This window comes from Sorex araneus, chromosome 5 (assembly GCF_027595985.1).
Source record: "Sorex araneus isolate mSorAra2 chromosome 5, mSorAra2.pri, whole genome shotgun sequence".
Taxonomy (NCBI): Eukaryota; Metazoa; Chordata; class Mammalia; order Eulipotyphla; family Soricidae; genus Sorex; species Sorex araneus.
This window is the reverse complement of record NC_073306.1, coordinates 29499312-29518957: the sequence shown is the minus strand read 5'-3', so window position 1 is coordinate 29518957 and position 19646 is coordinate 29499312. Positions and strand designations below refer to the sequence as shown.

At 48.6% G+C, this 19646-nt stretch overlaps 2 protein-coding genes across 2 annotated transcripts in view; one reads left to right on the top strand and one right to left on the bottom strand.

The window, feature by feature from the left end:
• Window positions 1–8: 8 nt before the first annotated feature.
• Window positions 9–4643, top strand: TOE1 (target of EGR1, exonuclease). The gene is made up of 8 exons (XM_004620546.2): window positions 9–136; window positions 1087–1229; window positions 1310–1350; window positions 1668–1764; window positions 1848–2006; window positions 2228–2487; window positions 2658–2817; window positions 2918–4643. Exons 1-8 carry the CDS (start codon window positions 73–75, stop codon window positions 3536–3538), a joined length of 1545 nt encoding a protein of 514 aa, XP_004620603.2. The 5' UTR covers window positions 9–72; the 3' UTR covers window positions 3539–4643.
• Window positions 3709–19646, bottom strand: part of TESK2 (testis associated actin remodelling kinase 2) — a 118356-nt gene continuing 102418 nt past the window's right edge. Inside the window, exons 5-11 of the mRNA XM_004620560.2 lie at window positions 19026–19172; window positions 8479–8561; window positions 8172–8256; window positions 7851–7934; window positions 7564–7650; window positions 5853–5967; window positions 3709–5372 (exon numbers count right to left, since the gene is read on the bottom strand). Coding sequence (XP_004620617.2) covers window positions 4696–5372; window positions 5853–5967; window positions 7564–7650; window positions 7851–7934; window positions 8172–8256; window positions 8479–8561; window positions 19026–19172 — 1278 coding nt within the window. The 3' untranslated portion in view covers window positions 3709–4695. The remainder of the gene's footprint in view (window positions 5373–5852; window positions 5968–7563; window positions 7651–7850; window positions 7935–8171; window positions 8257–8478; window positions 8562–19025; window positions 19173–19646) is intronic.

The following is a 19646-nucleotide window of genomic DNA, read 5'->3' as shown; positions in this document are numbered from 1 at the left end:
TCCCCGACCGCCCCGCTCGCGCTGGAAGGAGAAGCGGAAGTCCTGCGTTTCCACCAGCAACCTGGGCGCGGAATGCGCGGCGTCATGGCCGCGGACAGTGACGATGGCGCAGCCTCAGCACCAGCGGCCTCTGACGGTGAGCATCGCCCCCGGGAACGCTCTAAAAGCGGGTGTGCTCCGCGGGAGGGGAAAGCCTCGGGCTTACGCTTCTGCAGACCGAACTAAAGCTTCCGAGGACTAGCTCTTTCCTAGTGAGCTAGACACGAGGAGACTACAAGTCCCGGTGTGCACCGCGGCTCGGGCTGCCTAGGCTTGGCGTGTCGGGCAGAACCAAGGTGGGCTAGGGCATGTTGGGACGTGTAGTCCGGAGCTCTGCTGGGGGTCGATTGGGCGTTTTGGTCCAAAAGAAGTGGGAGGTATTGGGAGCTTTGGCGTAAAGCATTGTTTTTCAGGTTCTGGAACATACCCTGGCATTGCGTCTCGTGGCTGCTGAAACAACCTGGTATTTGGACAACATAGTAGTATGGACCCTTGTGGAGTGTGTTAAGGGAACCTGTCTTCGAGCACTGTAAAATAATTCTTGCAGAACGCGGGGAGAAGGACTGTCAGCTGTGATCTAGACCACCCGCTGTCTTACTTATACAGATTGTGATACTGAGAGGGGTGTAATTTTCCCAGGATCTTTTTTTTGGGGGGGGGGTCACACCCGGCAATGCACAGGGGTCACTCCTGGCTCATGCACCCAGGAATCACCCCTGGCGGTGCTCAGGGGACCATATGGGATGCTGGGATTCGAACCCGGGTCGGCTGCGTGCAAGGCAAACGCCCTACCCGCTGTGCTATCACTTCAGCCCCCAATTTTCCCAGGATCTTGCAGAAGCTACTGGAGGGCCCCTATTTCCTCTCTCCAAATTCAGAACATTCTTTACTCCCAACACTTGTGCTGTGAGATACAGTGACTTGAGGGGAAGACTGCCGTTTCTTGTCTCAGTTCAAACTACCCTAAGGGTCCCAATTATGGCCTTGCTTGTATGTTCCTCTGACTGGTGCCTTAGCATGAACATCTATCAACTTCCTTGTCACCAGGAGGTATCAGCCAAAGCACCAAATCCGGAGAGGAGCTAGTAATCCAGGTGCCTGTGGTGGATGTGCAAAGTGACAACTTCAAGGAAATGTGGCCGTCCCTCCTGCTGGCCATCAAGACTGCCAGCTTTGTGGCTGTGGACACGGTGAGGGTTGGGGAATTAGGGCAAGAGGTTGTAGGAGGGCTGGTGCCTGGGACCTAAACACTCCCTTTCCCCACTCTTAGGAACTGAGTGGGCTTGGGGACAGGAAAAGTTTGCTGAACCAGTAAGTATAAGCCCTTTTTCTTTTTTTTTATTTTGGGGTCAGTGGCGCTCAGGACTTGGTCCTGGTTCTGTGCTCAGGGATCACGTCTGGCTGGGCTTGGGTTACCATATGGGATGCTGGGGATCAAACCCTGGTCAGCTGTATGCAAGGCAAGCACCTGCCCACTTTACTACCACACCAGCACCCAGCCCTTTCCTCTTTAGTCCCACCCTGGGCAGGACAGCCACGCCTCAGCTCTGGTCTGGAGGCCACAATCCTAGGTGGTTTGAGTCCTCAGAAGGCGCCCAGTTACAGCTTTTCCCAAACCCAACCCCCAGGTGCATCGAAGATCGTTACAAGGCCGTGTGTCATGCTGCCAGAACCCGTTCTGTCCTCTCCCTGGGTTTCGCCTGCTTCAAGCAGCAGCCAGACAAGGTTGGTGTGTGGGTCTGTGATGACCGGGGTGAGGGTTGAGATCAGGTGTGAGGGTGATGTGACAGACCCTTTTCCTTTCCCAGGGGGAACACTCATACCTGGTCCAGGTGTTCAATCTGACCCTGCTGTGCATGGAGGAATATGTCATAGAGCCAAAGTCCGTGCAGTTCCTGGTACAGCATGGCTTCAACTTCAACCGCCAGTATGCTCAAGGCATCCCCTACCACAAGGGCAATGACAAGGTTGGTGTCATCCGTGAGATGCCTCTGTGACTTCATTTCTTCCTTCTGAGCTGGATAGACAGGGAGAATCTACTCCTCAGGAAGTCTGGGGAAACAAGACTGATGACAATCTTCGGCAGAGGGACAGCTTTCCAACTGGGGGTGCTGGGGCTAAGTGTCCTGCACCCCCAGGCTTTGGGTGGGGGCTCTGTGCTTCCCAGTGACCCTTTTTTTCCACACAGGGTGATGAGAGCCAGAGCCAGTCAGTGAGGACTCTGTTCCTGGAGCTTATCCGGGCCCGGCGGCCCCTGGTGCTACACAATGGTCTCATAGATTTGGTGTTCCTGTACCAGAACTTCTATGCGCACCTGCCCGAGAGCCTGGGAACCTTCACTGCTGACCTGTGTGAAATGTTCCCAGCTGGCATTTATGACACCAAATATGCAGCTGAATTTCATGCCCGCTTCGTGGCCTCCTACCTAGAGTATGCCTTCCGGAAGTGGTAAGGAATTGGTTGAGGAGAAAGGGGGGGGACTATTTCATTCATTTGTTTAGGATATTTCTTGAGCATCTGCCCTGTGCTCAGCACTGTTTTAGATGCTGAGGATTCAGCAACAAACAAAAGACATAAAACCCCTGCTCATGAAACAATTCCCTCTTGAATCGCCACAGTGAGCGGGAAAATGGGAAACAGCGGGCAGCCGGCAGCCCACATCTTACCCTGGAGTTCTGCAGCTATCCTGCTAGCATGAGGGCACATATAGACTACCGCTGCTGCCTGCCCCCCACAAATCACCGTCCTCATTCCACCAACGTCTGTGACAACTTCTCGGTGAGGGCACTTCTCCCTGTCCCCCACCCCTGCCTTTTGTTTCCTTTGGGAGATGCCTGCCTGATGCTTTGGAACCTCTAAGCTTCTCTCTTGCTTCTAGGCCTATGGTTGGTGCCCCCTGGGACCACAGTGTCCTCGATCTCACGATATTGACCTTATCATTGACAATGATGAGGCTGTGGTGGAGGACAAGCGGCGGCGGCGGCGACGTAGAGAAAAACGGCGGAGGGCTTTGTTGGGCCTGCCTGGAAAACAGACGTCTGGAGGGGCTGAGGACGGTCCTCCCACAAAGCAAGTCTGTGGGGATGACCTCAAGGTCAAGGAGACTGAGGAGGAGGTAGCCGAGGAAGAGATGAGGGAACAGACTGACTCCGAGCAAGCTCCCCAAAATGACTTAGAGGTGGGGCTTACGGCAACAAAACCAGAAACACCTGATCTGGTCACCCCCGAATTACCAGCAAGTCAGGCCGGTCCTAACCCAGTGCCTGGGGACGGACTGCATCGGGCTGGTTTCGACGCCTTTATGACAGGTTTTGTGATGGCCTACATGGGCGTGAACCAAGGAGTCCAGCCCAGTGGCTCTGGACCGTGGCTACCAGAATGCCACAACAAGGTGTATCTGAGTGGTAAAGCTGTACCTCTCACGGTGGCCAAGAGTCAGTTCTCCCGTTCCTCAAAAGCCCATAACCAGAAGATGAAGCTGGCCTGGGGCAGCAGCTAACTTCTGCCAAGCACTCGGGGCCCAGGAGGAGAAGCTGAGAGTGGAACCGAGGGGCCTGCATCCCTGTGCTTCTCTCTCCCAAGGTGGCTTGAGGGTTGGGAACCATCCTGGCAGTATTGTTCCTGGACATCCTGCAAACCGAATTATAAGGACACAAGAAGATAACCAAGACCTGTAACACCGTCTTTATTTATTTTTTAATCAGAAAGTATCTTGGGAAAGTTTTACAAAAAAAAAAAAATCAACAGACACAAGTTATGAAAATATTTGACCAACTTCATCTTTGGTTATTTCTTATTGCGACTCTGTAAGAATAGCTCTTCCCGTGGCTCCAGCCATATAGCAGGAAGGGAAGAAAATCAGCCCATATAGAAACTATTTAACCAATTGGGTGTTTTCACACATTAGACAAATACATAGAGCAGACCAAGGGCCTGCAAAACCAGCCCCACTTCCAACCACAAAGTTGAAAGTCTTACAGGGCAGAACATTAAGACGCCTTCATAAATATGAAAATAGATTAATCAACTGGAAAGGATCTTTGACTAGGTTAGCTAAAAGCCAGAATGACCACACTGCCTTACCCTCCCCTTGCATAGAAATGTAGTGACGTGGTCTGACCGTGCAGTCAGTGCAAACAGCAAGTATTCAAGTGTCTTAGACATACTGGCAAGAAGCACCCCGGTCCTCAGGTCCGAGAAATAACCAACCCTTTATGGCCTCCTGGTCAGCTCCAGATTCCATCTGGTAGCTTATATGCCCCGAGGAAAGGGCAAGAGATAGACCTGGAATAGAAGAACCTGGGGTATCAGCTGCCTGCCAGCACAAACTAGAACTAGGAGTTCTCTGGTCCTGTCTGGGAAGTGCACTGGGGGCTCAGGTGTGAGCCAGTTTTTGCTGGATTTCATACACTTGGTACCAGCTCTTGGCCCTACTTAGGAAGATGCTCTCAACTGCCGCCTCCCTTATACACAGCCGTGGGGCATTAGAAACCCCAACGTTGAGCCTGGCTTGTTTGCTCTGTGGGCTCCAGGGGAAAATTTGCTCTCTGTACCCTGGGGCCCCTGTGGCTTCAGCTGAAGGTTGATGCCCAGGGGTTGATGGGAACAAGGCTGTTAGTCTTACCCATCCTGATCTCTGCATACTTAGACTTAAGCCTAAGAGAGAGAGAAAGGGAGTGGAGCCAAGCCTCTGGGCTTTTCTTCTACCTCCATCTTCTCAGAGGCATCTTGAAAGTATGGATTTGCCCTCTGGGGCCTGGGCCCCAAACCGTTTTCTTCCTGGGGACTGGAGCAGTCCATGGCCTCAGTGGGAGCAGTTGATTGGGCAGATGCTCGAAATGGTGGAATCTCTCTCACTCGATACTTGAGACTGTTGAGGAGTGGTAGGGGCCCATCAGATGATTCTTCTTGGCCCACAAATGGACAGGCCTCGTGATGCAGGAACTCTGGGGAGCCGGGCAAAGAATGCCACCGGCGAGCAGATGGGGCCAAGGGCTCTTGCCAGTCAGCTAGGGGCATATTTCCAGGCCCTGGTGCATTCAGGTCAAATACCAAGGAGAAGACAGACTTGCTAGGAAGGTCAAAGAGCTTGGTCTTGCCTCCCTTGAGGTCCTGCCGAGCAATGAAAGGGTTGACTTTGTGGGTACGGGCAGTACCACCTCGTGGCTGGTAGTAGGGGTCTGAAACATTCACTGTGTATGGGGGCTTATGGGAGAAGATGTCGGATTGACTTCGAGACAGCCAGATGGTACGTCTTGGGCGTGGGGACTTGGGAGGGATCTTGTCATCCAAAGAATTCAGTCGCTTCACCCCAAGTCCTTTCTCCAAGAGTCCTAAAGAATAATGTGTCAAGTCAGTGATATTCTCCCCAGTTTTATCAAACAGAAGCTGTTCTTTGCACCACAATTTTTTGTTTGTTTTGGGCCACAGTAGAGCTCAAGGCTTACTCCTAGTTCGGTTCAGAACTAACTTCTGGCTCTGCATTCAGGGATCACTCCTGGTGGTGTAAGGGGACCATATGGGAGCTGGGGATCGATTGCAGGTCAGCTATATGCAAGCCAAGTGCCCTGCCTGCTATAATATTGCTCTGGTCCCAACACCATAAAATATTTTCATGCACCAAGGCAGAGGTCATTGTCCCCATTTCACCAGTGAGGAACAACTCAAGGGAGCAACTCAAAGTCTTGTACTTTTCCCATCATCCCCTTCCCCCTCCCCTCACTTCTAGACACTGGATCCTATAATTCCAGCCCTCAAAGTGGAAACTGGCCCTAATTTCCTCCCTAGGCGAGGCTGAACACGGTCTAGCTTACCCTTGGCAGCGGGCTGCAGCTTTCTGCCCTCTAGCTCTTCTTCCTTTAGGCGTCTCAGAATTTCCTCCAGAATCTTCTCGATGTCCACAAATGATGGGCGCAGTTTGGGATCCATCTGTAGGCATCCACACCAGCTATTAGCCTGGCATCCTCCTGTCTTCCACCCTCAAGATGGCCTCTGAGTTCATTTCTGTTCCCGGGCCATGAAGTGATTCCCAAAACCAAGGATTGGGAAGATATCTTTTTTTTTTTTTTTTTTTTTTTGCTTTTTGGGTTACACCTGGCCATGCACAGGGGTTACTCCTGGTTCATGCACTCAGGAATTACTCCTGGCAGTGCTTGGGTGACCATATGAGATGCTGGGAATCGAACCCAGGTCAGGCTGCATGCAAGGCAAATGCCCTACCCGCTGTGCTCCATCCTGGGAAGATGTCTTTTTAATTTCAACATCCTTCCTATGTGTCTTTTGTTTGTGGTGTTGGGGGAGTGTGAGGGGGGGGGGGAGGCAGGGAGGGGCACACCCAGGAGTGTTCAGAGCCACTACTAGCCATGAGATGCCAGAAATTGAACCCAGGCCTCCAGCCAGCAAATCACATGTCCAGCCCACTGAGCTCTCAGCCTATGTCCTTTTATTTTATTTTTATTTTTTATTTGGGTCACACTTGATGATGCTCAGGAGTAACTCCTGGCTTTGCACTCAGGAATCACTCCTGGCGGTGCTCAAGGGACCATATGAGGAATTAAGCCGGGGTTTGCCACATGTGAGGCAAGCACTACACCCACTGTACTATCGCTCCATCCCCACCTCAGTGTGTCTTATCCCTTATAGGCATAGCCTCGTATTTGTTAATTATTTTCAAGTTCTGCAGCTCACGTTTTGGGAAACCTGAGCCAAGCTGAAGAACCTCCTGTGGGTGATAAAATGCCCAGATCTGAGATATACAATGAAGTTTAGCAAGAACCTTTCCCACAGGCCTTGGGAACCTGCTTTATCCCAATCTACTTAAAACCTGACTCAGGATCCATCAACACCCAAGGCCAAAGGAGGGGGTGTCTAACCTTCAGGCTTAGAACTGAATAATCACTGTCATCCCGGTGCTCATTGATTTGCTTGAGCGGGCACCAGTAACGTCTCCATTGTGAGACTTCTTGTTACTGTTTTTTTTTCTCTTTTTTGCTTTTTGGATCACACCCGGCGATGCACAGGGGTTACTCCTGGCTCTGCACTCAGGAATTACTCCTGGCGATGCTCAGGGGACTATATGGGATGCTGGGAATCGAACCTGGGTCGGCCGCGTGCAAGGCAAACGCCCTACCCACTGTGCTATATTGTTGTTACTGTTTTTGACATATCAAATACGCCACGGGTAGCTTGCCAGGCTCTGCTGTGTGGGCGGGATACTCTCGGTAGCTTGCCGGGCTCTCCAAGAAGGGCAGAGGAATCAAACCCGGGTCAGCTGTGTGCAAGGCAAACACCCTACCCACTGTGCTATCGCTCCAGCCCAGAACTGAATAATACAAAGGCATTTTCCTCTCCATGCACCAAGGCTATAGACAGCCTGGCAGGCTCAAAGGAGGGGAGACAAGCATTGTCACTCAATAGTGAAATAAGCTTCTCGTGAAGCTATTTAGTGGTCTCTCCCGACAGTCCTAATCAGGTAGAAAGGATTCAGCCAGCTCCTAGCCAATTAGGGGTGAAAGAGACACTCACGTTACAGCAGTCAAAGGTGAGTTGCAGAAAGTCTGAGGGACAGTCGCCCACCATGTGCTGAAAAGCATCATAGTCTAGCCCAAAGTTCTGTGGAAGGAACGGGACATGAGTAAATGAGTCATCAATCATTCCCTACCGTGGCCTGCTCAGGAGAGGAGGCTGGGAACCGCCACTGAGAACCATCCGTATAAACCCAGTTCCATCAACCTCACACCAACAACAAAATAACTGTATTGCCTTAGAACAGTCTCAGCCCAGTGGCACTGATCCCCAGGCCGGCAGCTCACCTCTGTGCGGGGTAGATAGTCTGGATCAGCCTGGACGCGGGCGATGATCTCACAGAGGATGATGCCGTAAGAGAAGACATCTGCCTGGTGGGGAGCAAGACTTCAGTGCCCCTCTGGGATGAAGGGCAGAGTTTCTGCATGCATGTTCACCAGCCCAGCACTGCCCTCTACTGCCCGTTTATTCTGTTCATTCACTGGACAGCTGCCAGGTCCCAGCCTTTCTGGCAGGAAGGCTGTTGATCCTGAACATAACGCTCATCGCAGACACTGTCTGCTAACGTGTGCATCCTAAGAACCCAAGGTGCAGGGAGCCAGACTCACCTTCTCATTGTAGGGCTCATCTCGGAGAACCTCTGGTGCCATCCAGAAGGGTGAGCCCACCACAGCCAGCTTCTCACTCCTCGTGCTGTGGGGTGGGATTATATGAAAAATGAGCCGGCCACGAGCTGGCCACTGAGCTCTCTGGCCCTGGGAGTTCCTCTCCCTCCAGGGCAAGCACACATTAGGACCGACCACATTTAGGGAGCTAGGACTCAACTATCACCAAACCCTGGCCACTGGGCAAGTAGCAGAGGCTTTCTATGCCTCAGTCTCTGCTTGGACCCTAGCACCCAGAAGGGCTACCCACCTGACGTCGGGGATCTTCTCGGCCAGGCCAAAGTCAGCTACCACCGCAGAGTAACCATTTTCATCCTTCTTTACCAGGCAGTTCTGGGGTTCCCAAAGAAGAAAATGATATGGCTCAGAAATGGGGACCAATCGATCAGTTATCATCCCCCCCCCCTGCCACTGGGGATCTTGTTCTCTGCTCCCGGCTCCCAGGTGAGCCAGACTCTTGACCCGCCCCCAGAGTAAGAGTCGACACTGACAGCCATCTGAAATGAATTAGGCTTAGTTCTTGGGTGGCTCTCCTAGGAAATATTCCATGCTCCAAACACAAACATTTATCTTTGCATTCTATGTACTGGGCATGTTTCTAAGTGGCAGAGATAACCTCAATGAACAGAAACTCTTATCCTCTTGGAGCTTCTTGTAGAGTGTATTATCTATCCACACCTGGATGGACTTCTGGCTACTGATTTTCCTTTTTTTCTGAAGGATGCAGAGACCCAAAAGTCAGCAACATGCCAATGTCAGCACAGGACAAGTGCCCATATGTGTTAATGTTCACTGTTCATAGAATCTCAATCAAACTCCTCTTTGGCATTACATCTATGATCGAATCATTTTAATGATTAATTAAATCATTAAAACGATTAATATTAATCATTAGATGTATGATTTGTATCATACATCAGCTGACACCCTTCCATCTGTTTTGGTCTCAGCATACATTTTCATTCAAACTTGTCACAGGCAAGCTGTATCTTGGAGGTTTTTGTTATTTTGGAGCCACACCTGGCAGTGCTCAGGGGTGACTGCTGGCTCTGCTTGAGGATGGGGAAGGGGATCTCTCCCAACAGTGCTCAAAAGACCATGTGGTGCCAGCAATTGAATCCCAGGCCTCTTTTTATTTTATTTTTTTTACAAATAGAATATATATTTTTATTTATTTTTTATTTTTTAATTATTTTTTATTTTTTAATTTATTTATTTTTAATTAGTGAATCACCGTGAGGGTACAGTTACAGATTTATACCCTTTTGTGCTCATGCTTCCCTCATACAAAGTTCGGGAACCCATCCCTTCACCAGTGCCCATTCTCCACCACCAGTAAACCCAGCATCCCTCCTACCCTCCCCAATCCCATCTCCCCCCACCCCACCCTGCCACTGTGGCAGGGCATTCCCTTCTGTTCTCTCTCTCTAATTAGCTGTTGTGGTTTGCAATAAAGGTGTTGAGTGGCCACTGTGCTCAGTCTCTAGCCCTCATTCAGCCCACAACACCCTTACCCCGCATGGCCTTCAACTACATTATAGTTGGTGATCCCTTCTCTGAGTTGCCCTTTCCCCAGAATGTGAGGCCAGCCTCCAAACCATGGAGTCAACCTCCTGGTACTTATTTCTACAATTCTTGGGTGTTAGTCTCCCACTCTGTTATTCTATATACCACAGATGAGTGCAATCTTTCTATGTCTGTCTCTCTCTTTCTGACTCATTTCACTCAGCATGAAACTTTCCATGCCGATCCACTTATATGCAAAATTCATTATTTCCTTTTTTTCTAACAGCTGCATAGTATTCCATTGTATAGATGTACCAAAGTTTCCTCAACCAGTCATCCGTTCTAAGGCATTTGGGTTTTTTCCAGATTCTGGCTATTGTATTTTTTTTTTTTTTTTGCTTTTTGGGTCACACCTGGCGATGCACAGGGGTTACTCCTGGCTCTGCACTCAGGAATTACCCCTGGCCGTGCTCAGGGGACCATATGGGATGCTGGGATTTGAATTCGGGTCGGCCGCCTGCAAGGCAAACGCCCTACCCGCTGTGCTATCTCTCCAGCCCCGATTCTGGCTATTGTAAACAGTGCTGCGATGAACATATAAGTGCAGATGTCATTTGTCATTTTGACTATACTTTTTTGCCAGGCCTCTTTTTAACACCTTTGCCTTTGTAAATACCATTCCACTTGGAATGTTTTCCTAATTCATTCTCTCTCTCTCTCTCCTCTCTCTCTCTCTCTCTCTCTCTCTCTCTCTCTCTCTCTCTCTCTCTCTCTCTCTCTCTCTCTCTCTCTCTCAGAAAACATGTTTTATGGGAAGCTACCTTTTCAGCTGACCTCTCTAGCTTCATTCATTTCTCTTCTCATTTCAACCATTTAATTCCTCTACTTCCTCTTACAATCTAGCTGAGAAGCCATGAGTTTGTCGAGGCCAAATTCTGGTTTGGGTCTTCCTTCCTCAGAGTACTCAGTTCCTGACAAAAATGCAGGACATGTTTGCTGAACAAGTGCTCTGTCCCCAGAGAAAGGATCTGAACCTAAGTGACTCATAAATAAACACAAAGCAGCAACGTGCTCTCCCCAAATAGCTGCATTCAAAATAGCCCTTCCCTAGCTGGGTGGCACTCACCACCCCTCTTCCTCCAGAGACAGCAGACAGTAGGTATCCTTGGCTCACAGAGAAATTTCTGGGGCCAGCAAGGCCCTATCTGACCCAAACCAGCTCTCCCTCCTCACCAGCGCTGGTATCCAGTTGCCAGGACTTTGCCAAGTCACCTCTGCTTACACGCCATCAGGCACAAATCAATTCCTAACTCTGGCCTTGACATGGTCGCACTATTCTACTCCCGGAGCTGGAAGGAGCCTAATTTCCTCACATCCCCTGACCCTGGGATCCCTGTCACTGACTCTGATTCCTGGTCATGGCCCTCCCCCGCTCACCCTGTTGGCTCAGTTCCCCCACAGCTCCCTGACTGTGAGAAGAGGGGCACTAGGCCAGCCTGCCTATTAGACAGCCAAGGCCCAGGCTATGAGGGCACTGGTCTGTGAGGCCGTGGCAGCGTAGCTCTCTCACCTATTTTCTCCCCTCCTCCTCTCTCACGAGGGCTCCTGTCTCCAAGGTTCAGTCTTCAAGTCTATTATTTGCTTCCTAGTCCTCAGACACAACTTAGTTGAGTTCACTTGGGAACAGCGGTAAGGAACAGAACACGGCCAAAGGGCACTGCTGTGTTAGAGCTGTTCGGGTTCCACCCCAGCTTCCCGGGGAGCGACGGTTCACTCACTGCAAACCGCCTACCCAGGAATACGTAGTTTCATACCAGTTTCTCTAAACTGCTGGGAATCAGCTAAGGAGGGACCTACAGACCTAGGAATCCGGGACCTAGGGCAAGGGGCAAGGCTGCCTCGTCCAACTGCCCCTGGTCTGGAATGTGAGTCCGACCCCTCTTATAGCTTCTCCATAGCCAAGAGCTGGGCATTGGAGCCAGAGACAAAGACAGGATATTTAAAACCAAATATGCCAGGCTTTTTTTTTTTCAATATGCCAAAAACAGTAACAAGCCTCACAATGGAGACGTTACTGGTGCCTGCTCGAGCAAATTGATGAACGAGACAATAGTGCTACAGGGCTATGCCAGGCTTTAGTAGTCTGCATCTGTGATGATAAATCAGGTGGGGTGGGGCAGAGAGACAGTACAGAGGTAAAGGCATTTTTTTTTTGTGGGGTGGGGGAGAAGGGAGCAACCATACCCAGCAGTGCTCAGGACTTATTCTTGACTCTGCACCCAGGGATCATATTAGTAGTGGGACTGTAGGGAGTGAGTAATGTGAATGTGAAGCTACCACAGCAGCTATTGGGGGCATTTCCTGCTCCTTTTTTACTCTTCTCTCTTAGTTCCTATGGTACATTCTGGATTTCCTCCTTTACTGCTGGCTACTTTGCAGATTCCAAAACAACTCCCACTCCAGAAAGATGAGGATCTCATCCCTACACATTTCTTGTGCCCAATTTTGAAGCCTTTTCCACATTTCTTCTCTAATTACTATTTCTGTCCTAACGACTCCCAAATGGGTGCCTTCAGTCCTGATCTATTCCCTCAGCTTTAGATCTGTATCACTGTATCACTGTCATTCCATTGCTCATTGATTTGCTCGAGTGGACGCCAGTAACATCTCCACTCGTCCCTATTGTGTTCAGGGTCAGGGGAAAGAGGCCCATTATTGTTACTGTTTTTGGCATATTGAATATGCCATGAGTAGCTTGCCAGGCTCTGCCGTGCGAGATTCTGCATCGCTCTCTTCCAGGAGCTTTGTTTTATAGTCTCTGGATCTTGGCCATTGATGAGATTACATGGCACCGGGGGCAGTTTGTGGGTGTGACTGCCAAGATACTGAAAACTGGTGATCTGGATGGAGGAGGCCTGTCCCGATCCGAGCAAGCTTGGCGATCTCAGCCTGGGTTCCTCTGTCAGTTCCTTCATGGGTGAGGCTCATCCGAGCATGTGGAGAGTGGCCTTGAGCATGGCTGCGGCTGCGTTCTGGAGGTTTTTGGCTACCGGGGCTCTGCCTGGGACAGTAAGGGAGACTCAACCCGCCCCCCTCTGAGGGGGCCCCGGTGAAGACAGCCTGGCGCGGGGGCAAGAGATTCTGATCTGTATATTCAGTTTATTTCTGAACATCTACTGATTACTCATTGAACTTCATATATGCTGGCCTGAACTCATCTTTTACTCCCTAAAGTGAAAATCCTAGTAGAATTTTGATCAACTGGTACTTCCATTTTCTACCCAGTTTGTTAAGTTAGAAACTGGGATTCATCCCACAAACTCCAATTTTAGCTTCAGAATGTTTTTCAAGTAGGTCCCTCCCTCTTCACCCCTCCTTCTTGCTGCCACAGTTTGTGTCCTCCTCATTCCTCTCCTGAACAGGGCAGTACTCCTCGTATTGATCTCTGAGTTTCTAGACTAGATCTCCATAACTCACCTTCCTCATTCCTGCCCACATGCTCTTTGTAAAATGCAAATCTGTGTTACACCCATACTTAAAAACCAACAATGACATATTGTATGCTTCCATTTATATGGAATGTCCAGAATAAGCAAATCCACAGAAACCATAAATAGACTAGCACTTTGCCAAGAGATGAAAGGAGAGAGGAACAGAGGTTTCCCTTTTTGAGGTGATAAAAAGTTCTGAAATTAGTAATGATGGTTAAATACACTTTAAAAAAAAAACTGAAATGTATACTTAATGAATGGGTGAATGTTATTATTATTATTTTTTTTTGCTTTTTGGGTCACACCTGGCGATGCACAGGGGTTACTCCTGGCTCTGCACTCAGGAATCACCCATGGCCATGCTCAGGGGACCATATGGGATGCTGGGATTTGAACCCGGGTCGGCCGCGTGCAAGGCAAACGCCCTACCCGCTGTGCTATCTCTCCAGCCCCGGGTGAATGTTATTGTATGTAAGATGTATTCCAAAAATGTGGTTACTATGGTGGCCAGATCTGCACTCAGTTGTAGAGTGTAGGTATGAGGCCCTGGAGAACGTTTCCAAGTCCCACTCGTAAAAGAAAGATTGTCTGCTTTGTGCGGTACCCTCGGAGTTATAAAACACTTCTTACAGGGCCAGAGAAAGACAGTACAGGGATGAAGGCATTTGCCTTGTATGCATCCCAGTTGGATCTTCAACATGAACCTGGTCTTCAGAGCACCGCCATTTGTCACCCCTGAACACAGAGCCAGGAGTAAGCCCTGAGCACTGCTGAGCATGGCCCCAAAATCAAACAGTAAGACTCTTCTCACAAAACACAATTCAAATAGGTCGTCAAAACAACACCATCAGGTGGTGAGATCTGAGATTTTTACATTTTAAAATGAGAAAGAGTGACCAGTTGCATAACTGCAATGTATATGCTCCTTTATAAGTAGAAGTGGTGGCCGGAGAGCTAGTACAGGACTAAGGCGCTAGCCTTGCATCCTCCTGACCTCTCTTCAATTCCTGGCATCACTTATGGTCCCCTAAACATTGCCAGTGGCCATTCCTGAACACAGAGCCAGCAATAGCCCATAAGCATCACTGCGTGTGGCCCCAACTCTGGGCCCCTGCAAACCCACCCCCCAAAAAAAATCAAATAGGGGCCAGAGAGATGAAGAGGGATGTATGGCATTTGCCTTGCATGCTGCAGAGCATGAATTGATCCCTGGCACGACATATGGTTCCCTGAGCGCTTGCAGGACTGATCCATGAGTAGAGCCATTAGAAAACCCTGAATACTACCAGGACCCCTGCCCCCTCCCCCACAAAAAAAAGCCTAAAATCAATACAAGTAGACGTGATAAAGATCCATGTAATAATTTCAGCATCATCAGAGAAATAGCTGACAAAACTTTCTGCTTGGGACAATAAGGCCACGACTGTCCAGTGTAGTCTAAGGAGAAACGAAGGGCCAGTGCCCTGGGAGAGGGCTGCACTGTGCTGGCAATACACGAACCTCTCAGCTTCCAATGTTGCTTAACTCAACGGCATTGCTCACCACCTTGGACACAGCGCCTGCACAGACTGTGTGGCTATGGAGACCACAATATGAAGTTCTGGCCATTCTGGGAATCGGAAGCAGCAAAAGCAATTATCAGTTTGTCTGAGATGCAAGATTGATCATTCCATAAAGAAGGAAGATTGCTTTTTGCTTTGTTTAAGTTTTGGGCTTGGGGCTACACCCAGTGATACTGAGGGGTTACTCCTGACTCTGCACTCAGGAATTACTCCTGGTGGTGCTGGGGAACCGCTAGGGATCGAATCCAGGTCAGCAGCATGCAAAGCTAGCGCCCTACTCACTGTATACCTCTCCAGCCCTGGAAGATTGTTTTTGAATGATGTGTTCTCTGTGGCAAGGCAAGTAAACAACAGACATAAGAGAGGCTGAGTCAGAAGTCCCCGAGGCGAGAAGTAACCTTTTCCAGCCGCTCAAGCAGGACAGCTCACTGGCTTCCATTTCCTCCTGCCCTATTATAATATGACACACTGCAGCAGAATGACTTTCATGTTAACCTCTTCAAGGGCAATGAATGATTCCATTCATCTCTGTATCTCTAACCTAACCCAGATGTGTAAGAACAGCTTAGCAACTTTCTTTTCAGTGAAAGTGGTTAGCTGACCAAAGCAAATGGGCTTCCATCAACATGTGTCAAATGCATACACTAATCACACATTCAGCTCTCCACGAAAGAATAAAAGGGGATAGTCATAGATATATTTCTAGAAGCCAACACATATTCTTCAGAATTGGACCTGAGTTACCACTGGGATCCATTCCTGGGCTATACTAGAACAACTTCACTGTTTGTCATTTGGGAAAATGGGACTAAAGTGGGTTTCGGACTCAAAAGCTCAGCTTTCCAGCAGAGCTTGTACATCAAACACATTCTCTCTAAAAGACAGCCAGGGAGAGTTTTTGTCTTACAAGCAACTGGCCCAGGTTCGATCCCAGGCACTCTATAAGGTCCCCGATCACAACCAGGAGTGATCCCTGAGTGCAGAGCCAGCAGTCAGCCTTGATCATCGCTGGCTGTGGCCCCCCAAAATAAATAAGTAAATAAATAGCATACCAGGGAGCCTCTCCTCGCATAGGCTCTATGGTAGGTTAGGTGCTAGGAAGAAAGGCTTACACAAGGAGCAGTTAAAGAAACTTATAGGTCTGTGAAAACATAAACACAATAAGAACATCAAATATAATTATTCCCTTGCAGATGATGATGCAGATAAAAGACACTTCACAACTTGTTACCAAAACACAAGACCAAAAAAAGTGTTTTGTTGTTTATTTTTGGGCCACGCCCATTAGTGCTAGAGGGTCCCTCCTGGCTCTGCTCAGGGCTCCATGTGATACCACAGAACTAACCAAGGCTCCTGTACAAAAACATGCACTCCAGGCCTTTAAGCTGGTCCTCAGCTCAAGGAACTTTTTTTTTTTCTTTTTGGGTCACACCTGGCAGTGCACAGGGGTTACTCCTGGCTCATGCACTCAGGAATCACTCCTGGCAGTGCTCGGGGGATCACATGGGATGCTGGGAATCGAACCCAGGTGAGCCACTTGCAAGGCAAATGCCCTACCTGCTGTGCTATTGTTCCAGCTCTGGAACATTTTATTGACCTCAAAGAAATCAAACTCAGGGGCTGGAGCGATAGCACAGCGGGTAGGGCATTTGCCTTGCATGAGGCTGATTTGGGTTCAGTTCCCAGCATCCCATTGGTCCCCTGAGCACTGCCAGGGGTAATTCCTGAATGCAGAGCCAGAAGTGACCCCAGTGTATCGCCGGGTATGACCCAAAAAAGCAAAAAAGAAAAAAAAAGAAATCAAACTCAGACCCAATGTTGACAATGAAGAAATAATTTGGAAACATCAAAGCACAACTTCGTGCCTTTTGCTTTTTTAAAATTTTGTTCTTTTTTTTTCTTTTGTTCTTTTATTATTATTATTATTATTATTATTATTATTATTATTATTCTTTTGCCTTTAGCCTTCCTGTATCTCCCTCAGGGCTTCTCATTTTGGAGACGGGGAGGGGGACCACTCCTGGCACTGCTCTGCCTGATGCTAACGGGGGCACACAGGACACACAGGGATACTACTGGGGGCACACAGGGCATATAACTAACCAAAGGTATGAATAGGGTATCAACCCCAGGGCCATGACCACGTAAGCCACATCCCAGCCTGGAAATTCTCATTATTATGGTCACTATCACTCCAGTCTGGGGGTGGGATGACGTGGGGGAGGGGAGGATATTGCTTAGCGTTGGCCTAGATGTGAACATGTGAGTTCTTCCACTATCCCTGGAACACAGTTCCAGTTCAGAGATAATACAGGAACAGAGACAGTATTCCCAATGAGATCGTCGGCCTTGTGAAATACCCAGTCTTCGGCTTATGATTCCCTACAAGTGCACTTCCCATTCTGGCTTGGGGTTAAGAAGTCATTTGCTCTTACACTGGGAAGTACTCTCAACACTTCCTTCGAAGTCACACCCAAAAAAGTATAGTTCAGAGACACAGGGCATTCTTTCTAAGTTTCTAGTTGCTGGTCTCACACCAACGGAAACTGGGAATACTCTTTTTTTTTTTTCTTAAAGGAAAACCAAAGTATAATGTTCTTACCCTGTGAGATCAAAAAAAGGTGGTCACTTTTATAATACAGACAAAACCACACTAGGTTATTAACCCAACAGGACAAAGTGCTCGGGAGCACAGAAGAATATGATGAGCTCAGGCTGGAGAGATAGTGACCTGGGGCAGAGCAGTTGTCTTGGATGTAGCTGACCCAGGTTTGATCCCCAGCACTCCATATGGTCCCTTGAGCCCTGCCATAAGTGATCCCTGAGCACAGAACCAGGACTAAGCCCTGAGCACCCCTGGGTGCACCCCCCGCATCCCCACGAAAAGAAAAAATATGAACTCTTAAGGAGTAGGACAGAGCTTTATTTCAGAGAGCCTAGTTTCCCTGGCCTAATGAGCTTCTCTGACTATAAAATGCAGTGGACCTCAGGATGGTGCTGCTGTTTAAGAACACCAGAGGGGCTGGAGCCATAGCACAGTGGGTAAGGTGCTTGCCTTGCATACAGCCAACCTGGGTTTGATTCCCAACATCCCATATGGTCCCCTGAGCACCACCAGGGGTAATTCCTGAGTGCAGAGCCAGGAGTGACTCCTGTGCAATGCTGGTATGACCCAAAAAGAAAAAAAAAAAAAAAGAACACCAGAACCATTTTAGTGTAAGGTAGCTTACTGTCTAGACTTTCATTGGATCTGGAAAGTCAAATATAAAAAACAAATACACTTTTCTTTCTCTTTGAAAGAAGAGTTCCCATCCCCCTCACCCACGACAGAAGTGCTATAGGAGGAGTGCGTGCAGGTATGTGTGTGCTGAGGGCGGGGAAGGAAATGACAGATACTCGGGCATGCACGTAACTCCTATCCACTTCCCTAAAAGATCTTATAGGATGGGATGGGAGTACAACAAGATTTATAGTTTGCCTATCAGTGATCAAACAGTATTAATATAAACCTTGTCAGAGTGATGTCCGAGGCTACGTGGCACCTGCCCTGCAGCACGTCCAACTTCCTCTAAAAGCAATTCATCTCAGGTATGTCCCCTCAAGTCCCCAAGCCCCACATTTGTAGGACTATCTTTGCCACTCTCTTATTTCTTAATCACTTCAGTTCAACCCTGAAAATATAAAATGAAAACGAGCAAAAAGAACTATTTCCTAACCTGGTCACACAGCATTCTGGATGGCAAGAGAATACTAAAAAGATCAGCTGTTGCCAAAGAGGAACTGGCAGAAACTCAATCACACAGAAAATGGGTCAGTACATTACGACCCTCAGTGTGAATGTATTCCGGTGACTGAAAATCACTGAACTCGGGCTCTTGGGTAAAAGCTACTTTCCAGAGGCCACGGGAGAGAGCACTGAAAGATAGCCCTGCCTTGCCTTGACTGCTCTCATTCTGATAAGGCAAAAGTCTTCTTGCCCTCTTCATGCCATCCTCTGCTGCATCACGCGTTAGGAAACTGAAGTCAAGCATGAAGGTTCTCAAGGTATCTAACTGCCTTGCTTAATACAGAGTTATCTCTGTGAGCCAAGCACAGCTTTCTAAGAAATGCTACACAAAGCAATGAGCCATTTCCTCTAGTGAACTGTTAAAGCTGTGAGAGATAGTCTAAGCTCATTACCCATTGGTACCTTGATACTGCTTCCTTGAGAATGGAGTCTGAAAGGAAAACCTTCCTACCTTAGACGTGAGATCCCGATGGAAAATGCCTTTCAAGTGAAGATAGCGGAGGCCCACTGCTATGTCATAGGCCAATTTCACCCTCACGGTCCAGGGCAGATGCTGGTTACTGTCTAGCAATTGTTCCAGGTTTCCAGAGTTCATATACTGAAAGACAGAAAGAATGCCCGGTGACAAGTTATCAGGAATGTTTAGGCTGGCAGTTGATACTTACCTGACGGCAAGCAACTAGAGAATATACTCAAGCAACTAGAGTATACAGCACTGGGGAGGTGGTTTAATAGGTAAGGTGCTTGGCTTTCATGTGGCCAACCAAGGTTTGGGCCCTGGAATCCCCAAGCCAGACCAGGAGTAATTCCTGAATTCAGAGCTAGGAGTAATTTAGGGACTGAGCATACTGGGTGTTGTTCCCCCCCAAATTTAAAATAAAAGAAAAAGAAAATAGAGACTATGCTTTTTTGAAGTTACTCAGGGCTTAATCTATAGTCTATATTCATGCACCATGGCAGGAACTGCATACAAAGAAACCGTCCCTCAAAGGGAGCATAACCTACTAAGGTATAGAAACACGATCAGCGAGAAAGTATAGGGAGCAAGGTGCTTGCCTTGCATGCAGTGACC